Source organism: Temnothorax nylanderi, unplaced genomic scaffold, assembly GCF_030848795.1.
Source record: "Temnothorax nylanderi isolate EJ_2023f unplaced genomic scaffold, tnyl_v1.0 TNYL_tig0191_pilon, whole genome shotgun sequence".
Classification (NCBI taxonomy): domain Eukaryota; kingdom Metazoa; phylum Arthropoda; class Insecta; order Hymenoptera; family Formicidae; genus Temnothorax; species Temnothorax nylanderi.
Genome location: NW_027249253.1, coordinates 61,564 through 70,211, shown reverse-complemented (window position 1 = coordinate 70,211; position 8,648 = coordinate 61,564). Strand labels below are relative to the sequence as shown.

The window sequence follows — 8,648 nt, the reverse complement described above, 5'->3', positions numbered from 1 at the left end:
TTGTCTGCATAATGCTTTTAAGTTGCTCTAAACGAAATTACTGTTGTCCGGTGACAGTAATATGATGACAACTGAAGGGAAACTTATGCCAAACACTATTTCCTTTTTATGCCAAGGTATGTTTGGCTATCTGGGATTAGGAGAGACCGGGGCGGGTTGTCACACTTTTCAAATACTGATTTTTAAAAAAATGTTAGCAATATTTTATAATATTGTATAGTACTTTATAATGTAGCTACATCCTTTAAGTGTAAGAAAAAAAATATTAGACTTATATATATTTCTACACAAAAAAGTTATTTAATTCTAAGCAAGATCGTGAAAATGTGACGACTTACCCCATACCCAGAATTGGTTGTCACATGACTCTGGATTGATTGTCATGTATCTTTTATGTAGAGGAAACATACGACAAATAGTTCCTGTTTTAATATTTTATTAAAGTTAGTGCTAGTTTTTGGTAAATTTAACTTAATAATATATTGCAGCGTGAATTAAACGAAAAATTAATAATTTTCATAAACTTTGTAATATAATTCTCATAAACTTAGACTAAATAAAAGAATAATAATTCTCAATAAACTTTGTAATACTTTCATAAACTTTGAGTAAATAAAAGAATAATGATTCTCATAAACATTGAATCCCATTTCATTTGAGACAACTTACCCTAAATGGTCATTTTGATGAACAAAGAAGATTATATTTATATATAAACTATGTTGCAATGACGGTTAACTAAATACAGGAAAAATTATCTAAAACTATAATATTTCTTATGACCAAAAAGAAATTACGACTAGTAATTCCAAAAACCAACGGAACAATAAAAATACAGGCAAGAAAATTCTTTAAAATTCGGTCTATTAACAAATGAGTAATTCGCGGAAAACGTTGCAAGAAAAAAATCGGTAACCCCTTTTGAAGACTTTATAGACTTTAGAGAGAAAATGAGACTATATAAGCTATCAAATGACAACTTATTTATTACTCTACGATTATTATTTTCGAAAATATAACAAAAAACTACTCAACCGGTTTAAAAAAAGTCGGTATCGAAAAATTAACCCCACCACCGCCATTCCCGGAAAATTCAATCCCTGTTTCATATATAATTCTTTAAAATTCGGTCTATTAACAAATGAGTAGTTCGCGGAAAACGTTGCAAGAAAACGTTGCATCTGTGCCTGAATTTACCCCCCCTTACTGTCGAAAAAGACGTAGTTCTACGTCTAAAAAAAGAACAAAGTAGGGGAGACCGGGGCAAAACCGCCAGTTTTTTTTCGGTGCCGATTTTTAACAAGAAAATAAATAATTTTAGTTAAATGTGGTATACCACTGTAAAGAGTGAACCTTTAGCTACAAAATTTATATAGGAAATTTTTATCTATGTTGCTTTGTTTAACCGGTATAGAGCAAAAACGACAACGGTGGAAAAATTGAAATTTCAAAAATGCCGGGGTTGAACCGCCACCCCCCCGGGGCTAATCCGCCACACTGCATTTTCAATACATATACGTACATCTAATCCTGAAAAATGATAGGATACATTTTAATAATTGTTTTTTAAGAGAAAAATATAAAAATTTATTTAAAATTTTTATGCAAAACATTATTAAAAAATAATTGTTTTACCTATTCCATAAAACAATTTAGGCACGTGAATACAGAGGTTAACCAAATCGTAAACTCCCCAACGGCACGTCACATTGTCAACGCGGGCAACCACGGGGAATACGCGTGACGGCGTTCCGGTGCCATAGGATCAGCGCGGACCCTCGAGCAACCTAACCAAGCCGCGTTTCTCGCGGGGGAGCGATAAATAGCGACAGGGGGGTTAGAAAAGCTCGCGGTGGAGCGCGACCATTTTACCGACTCGACGGCGTCCTCGCGCCGATTCCTCGACGCGCCGACGACGACGACGACGACGGCCATGACCACCACGACGACGACGGCCACGACCACCACGACGACGACGGCCACGACCACCACGACGACAACGGCCACGACCACCACGACGACGACGACGACGACGACGACGATGACCACCACCGACACCACCATCACTACAACGGCGGCGACAATGACGCCGAGACGATGCGGTCGCACGCGCGACTGTCACTTTTTTTGTTTGTTTTGTTTCCGTGGGAAGAGGAAAAATGCTTCGCGCATTCCTGACCCCGGCCGTCAGGATATGTGGGGCTTGCACCCACTAAACATCCTCTCCCTTAAACAAAGCACTCGGGACACAAGTCACGTGACATGGAACACCGGAGGTACACTTCACATCACGCAACGGTCCTTCACGCAGAGGCGACAATAAAAACGTAAACCAGACGAAAACCAACGAAAGGTGCGCGACTGTCACTGACACAACGACGATTTACCGCGGCCGGGAGTCGGGACGATCTACCGCGCGCGCGGCATGTCAACTCTCGCGCGGAAATCGCGGGATCTCATCAGAGCCGTGCCGTGCCTCGCCGTACCTCGCCGACGTGCCGTGAGCGTGAGCGATCTCGAAAACAACGGTCCGCCATCTTTTCGGTCGGCCAAAACACCCGTTTTGCGACGATACGTGCGTACCATTTCCCTCCTACACAAACTGACGCACGTGCAAGGGAAGACAGAATCACGCTCGAGGGAAACCTAACCTGAAATCGCCGTGAGCTGAAGTCGTGCGCCCGGCGCGCCACAGTGACGAGACTGGCGGACCAGCCCCGGGTGCTTACTGGCGGATAAGCCCCAAACATAAGTTTCAGGTTTGATCGCCCACGAAATATTAGACATCAACGATAATGAAAAAACTACACTGGATTCGTGTTCAGCATGCATTACTCTTTATAATCACGTACCTCGAGATTTGGAGAGCAAACATTATTGCAGATATTACAATATTTCCACGCGCAGAAAATTTCACTTTTACCTTCCGAAAACACGTTTGCCCTCGTAAAAATCATAACACGGCAGGTAACCTGCCGAAACTCCGTTGGTCACATGGGTACCATAAGCAGCGTTTACAATGTTAATAGCGAGTTCGCACAATATACAGGTTCCGAGATATTTGATTTGGCGGTTCAACCCCGTTGGCGGTTTAGCCGCGGTCTCCCCTACTATATACAATACATTATAGTGTAGAAGTTCTTTTATACCATTTTATGATTAACTGAATGATCGGCATCAGATGCAATTAACTTTCAGCCCGGTTTTCGTGTCGACGAAAACTAATGCAGCCTCCTTTCCCCCAATTTGACATATCGAATCATCATTAAAAACTTAAATTTCTTACCGTGTAAAGACTATCGATTAATTATAAAATAATTATTGATTAAATAATTATTAATAAATGTTTATATAAAATGTCAACTTTATTAAATAATTTTACTAATAAAGAAATAATCAATCGCTCTGCAGTAATAGCAGACAAGTTTGATGTTGTAGCATGCCATGGGTATAACTTAATTGTTTATTTCGATTTTCAATATTTATTTTACTCTCTTTTGTACTGTTTGTTTAAATAAATTGTTTTTACATTAAATTAATATTCCTCTTTCTTGAGCTGACTTGGCCATCTATAATTTTACTAATGTTAATTTTATTAAATAAATATATTTAATCAAAATATTTCTGTTTTGTTCCGCATTGCATTTCGTGTAGCTTTATTTAAAAAAAGGAAACTGTTAATCTCGATAATTTTGAAGAGTATAATATTGACGAAACATAAATATATTCGTCATGGTCGTTCTTTGAAATCATGTTTTAAATTTAAATACTGTTCAAATCGAGGCACATATAAAATTATGTTGGGATTAACAACAATTTTTCCACAGGAATTAACTATGGTTAGTTAATTTAATATGGGGTTTTTGAGACATTTTTTCATCAGGGGAAGAAATCTAAAAAATGCAAGGAGAGGCGTAGATGAAAAAGTGGTTCAAAAATAGATATAAAATAACCGATGAAACCGTTGAAAGTATATTTATCACATTTAAAAGAGTTATCTTACATGTAGGTATATATTTGTTTATTATTGACATAATTTAAATTTATACTACTCCATTTTTATAAAAATACAAATATTTGCTGTACACTCCTGTACAGATAGAGAAATGTTAATAAAATTCTTTCAGTATTGTATGTGTGGCTAAAAAACATCGTCTTTGAAGCACCTTTCTTATCATCCTTTTCGTAACTTTCTCCTCTGCGCGTTTCTTGAGTTGTGCGATTAGTTCTGTGTTCCAGATGTTTTAGGTTATTTAAACCTTGAATGTGTGCGAGTTTTTTTAACATTCCTCTTTGTCAATCTATTTAGAAATGAAGATATGCCTCTATTCAAGCGTTTGAGGGGCCAGCACAAGGTTCTGAACTTGGATTATCATCCGTCTTATTGTCTTTAACATTAGACAAACGATCAATCTTGCCGAATACAGGTATTATTATCCTAGCGCGCACAAAAAATTATGTTATTAAATAATATTATTATAATATTATAATATATTACAATAGTAAATTACAACTTTATTAAATACAAAACAGGAAAGTGAGCACTTACTGATCACAAAACACATAAAACGCGCCTTATTTATATACGCGGAATTAATAAATTTTAAAGAAAGCTATTAAAAAATTATTAAATTTATATGACAGAGCTCACCTTTTCCCCTTTAGCTCGTCAAGTTTGCCGGATGAAAGTGCAGCTAAACCAATTGCTGCACTTAAGTCGTCGATATTTTCTCCTTTTAGTAGAATTTTGGCCGCAGTTTTAACAGACCTATCGCTTACTTTAACAATCATGTCAAATATACTTCTCTCAATTCCGTCACTATCATAATGCCAACCATATTCTTTTTCCAAAGTATTTATTTCATAATCGCACATTGTTTCTTCTCTAATAGATTTAATAAAAGGATCATGTCGTGCAGAGTGGACCTTCTAAAGATAGAGATTACATGTAAAGTTTTCACAAATTTCTCTTTTCATCCAGAATGCATTCTTCTTCTTAAGATAAATTATGGATTTACGGCATTATAAAATAACATTTTACAATTTGCAGTTATAAAAAAATATCATTGTTGTTTACTTACAATAATCTTTATATTTGGATTCAGTCCTTTGATAGCCATCGCAATACCCGTGATAAGTCCGCAACCGTTAATTGACGTGGGTAATATGACTGCTTCGGCATTTATCTTATCTTCCATCATTTCTATACCCAATGTGGCTTGGCCAATGATCATATTTGGATGATCGTTTCTACCCGAAAAATATCATTGAGTAATTGGGTCATAAGATTAGGTAATATTATTAATAAATCAAACATCTCTTGAGACAAGAAAGTATGATTGTACACTGAGAAAAAAGTTGTTAATTTGATTAAATATTTTCAACTAATTATTATTTTTTTTAAATTGAATCATTTAAATATTTGAGTCAAATTACGTCATGTTAAATTTAATATGTCGTATTTAATTTAAAATACATAAATATTTAATTTAAAAGAATAATAATCAGTTGAACGTATTTAGTCAAGTTAACAACTTTTTTTTCTCAGTGTATAAGTGGTATTAAAATTGCATCTTTTAATTTAACTAATTTTTGAATAATAAAGTTAAAAGACGATGGGTAAAATAGACCGATTTCTGCCTAAAAAGTATGACGTAAGTTATACGTGTAATGTAAGTTATACATATATAATCTTGTGTTTTTTAGGTCTTCGAATTCGATAGTAGCATTTTTATCCGTCTAAACCAGTGGGAAAGTGGTCAAAATTCGCTTTAAAAAGGTCAAAATAAGTTAATTTTAATAGTCTAATAATTCGATTAGTGACGATTTTGTTTACTTTTTCACGGATTTAGACGGATAAATGCTACCATCATATTCACCAAAAAAACGTAAACATATACATATAACTTACGTTACACTTTTTAGGTCTCTTACCCAACCTTCTTTAATTAAATATAGGAACAATTAATGAGAATATTATCTTTTAACGAGAATGTATTTTAACCGGAAAAGAGAAGTAACGCATTATTTTCTAACGCCCCGTTGTGGCTACAGTTACCACTCTTTAGTAACAAATTATTAACGGAAAGTTTTTCTCGTAACATAACGCAGTTATGTTTAATTATTCCATAAAAATAAAAATTTAGAAAGATACTTTTTAACGTTACTTTTTCAATTTATTTGCATAATTTACACGTTCTCTGATAGACAGTGAAATTATAAATAATGACTAATGTAAGAACTTGTGTCGATGTTGCTAAAAATCGATCTCTTAATTATGTAACTAAATAAAAAAAAGTTGTTACTTCTTATAAAAGCTTTAAGATTAATTTTGTTTATATTTTGAACAACTTGTTGTTCTTATGTCTTTCTTTATAATAATGCATAAAATATGTATATAGGGCATGTATAATGATACATATGTACATAGATTATATACATATATATTTATATCAAATTCCGTATCTTATTATCTCTTTACCCGAGGATTCCATGATATATTCTAGTTATGATTCTATTTATACCACTAAAATTCATATATAATATCAGCATTTTATATCAATATTAAGAAAAGTGTAACAAAAAAAGTAGGGGAGACCTTGGCACAAAAGGCAAGTTGGCATTGCGTTCCGTCTATGTATTTATGGCGAAAGAAACAATGAAAATGTTATTACAAAAGATCTCTTTTATGACATTTTCAAAGTTTTACTTAAACCAAGCAAGTATTACAATAAAAAAAAAACGAGCCCCAGTCTCCCCTAATTACTTCTTAGATATTGAGTAACGGTATAATGATAAAAAGTTTCTTTTACAAAATATCTTTTCTATCCTAATTTCAATCTAATTAATTGATAAAAAAAGAGTACCCATCAATGTAAACTAAGCCATTCTCCTGGGCGGTACGCAAAGCTTCCTTATGTGCTTCTACAATATTATAACTGGCGATGGACACAAATGCTCCGAGATCTAGACACGTATCGATTGTTTCTGCAACGACTTCTGATAGCGGTATCATAACAGTTATCGGTATTCCAAACTCTTTTCCAAAATGGCAGAGGGTATGTGCGAAACTGCCCGTTGAAGTTGTTATCACGGCTTTGCGTTGCTTGTTCGATAATCGTAGTAGAGAATAAACTGCGCCGCGTGCTTTGACGCTGCCCATTATCTGGTGTAATTCTTTCTTCAGAAAAATTTTAAAACCTTTATCGCGAAGAAGTTGACTCTGCAATCATATTACATTCATTTAAAGATCGGCTTTTTTTAGGCTAGTTTTCACGAATATTTTGTCTTACAGTGTGTTAATCAAAGATATATATTTATAACTACAATATTGCGAAGAACACAGTCAAATCGTTGTTTAAAATAATCTCTCAATTTATATTAATTTATTGCATGTAATCTATTTCAGTTTACAGTGAAATTTATTTCAAGTCACTTTAAATACGCAAAACGCAAAATACATGTTACATTTTTACGTTTATATTTTTGTTCATTTTTATTACTTAAATTCTGAGATCTACAAATGTTGAGATTTTTAGAGTTACAAGAATTTGATATTGAAGTATTTGTAGACTTTAGGTCATCTGCTTTTTACATATTTGTTAAATACGCACTGATAAAAGTGCGAAAGTAAAATAGTTACATCATATAAAGGAGATCTATGGTATTTATTACCTCGTCACATGGTGTCATCTGAATGGTCTTGTCTTTTCTCATTAGTGACAGTGCCGATTGGATTTCATCATACGAGATCTTCAATCTTTCCTCTGGATTCGATTTCTCTCCCTTTTCAGTTACGTACTGTAAAATAAAAAACAAAATTACGTTTTCTTACTTTATCAGATATACGTGTTCCATTATCGCGAAGATTATTTATAATATACATTATTTTAATAACATTTTAATGATTGAGGAATATTTTTATTCCTGTATATATTTCAGATAAATATTTTTGAAATACGAAAATATATCTGCTCAAGTATATTGAGCTTTAAAATAAAACTACGATTAATCAAATCAGACGTACCCAAGTGTTTTGTGAGATTTTCTTCAGTGGGCGGACCACACTATAAGAAAATGTCAAATCATTCTCTTTTCTTGCTTCCATTTCCATTCTCTCGTCTGTTTTCTACTTAATAGAAGGGATACGGATAGAACAAAATGCTACTTATTTGATGGGAATCACTTGATATGTAAATGCAGGTATCGGTGACGAAGATTAGTGTCGAATGATGGTTTCTATTAAAAATTAGCCTCTTCCTCGCCGAAAACAGAACCGTTACTTTTCATTAGCAGTTAACCTGTTGTCCTATCCTGAAGTTTCTGTTTGTTTCTTCTGTGTAATGTTTTCATAATTTTGTAACCGAAGCAACCTTGATAAATAAATACTCGATAAATAAATAACTAATAATGACTTCATAAAAATTAACTAGAAGGACATATAGAAATAAATATGCTATATGATGAAATTAGTATTATATTGCGCAGTTATTTATTTTTGCATTTGTCCTGCATTTTACATAATTTTTATTTTAGAGATTTTTAGACTTTTATTTTGTTTTCTTATTATTCAATGTATTAATGAAGAGGACTCCGCATAAACAATTTTTGTAAATATGTAAGCGGCTGATGCAAGTCCAAAAGGCAGG

At 33.6% G+C, this 8,648-nt stretch overlaps 1 protein-coding gene across 1 annotated transcript; it reads right to left on the bottom strand.

Annotated features, from left to right (window-relative positions):
• Window positions 1-4,015: 4,015 nt before the first annotated feature.
• On the bottom strand, window positions 4,016-8,304 carry LOC139778663 (L-threonine ammonia-lyase-like). Its single transcript, XM_071716723.1, has 6 exons — window positions 8,027-8,304; window positions 7,675-7,800; window positions 6,867-7,222; window positions 5,082-5,250; window positions 4,652-4,929; window positions 4,016-4,438 (listed from the first exon to the last, which is right to left on the bottom strand). Exons 1-6 carry the CDS (start codon window positions 8,111-8,113, stop codon window positions 4,330-4,332), a joined length of 1,125 nt encoding a protein of 374 aa, XP_071572824.1. The 5' UTR covers window positions 8,114-8,304; the 3' UTR covers window positions 4,016-4,329.
• Window positions 8,305-8,648: the final 344 nt, after the last annotated feature.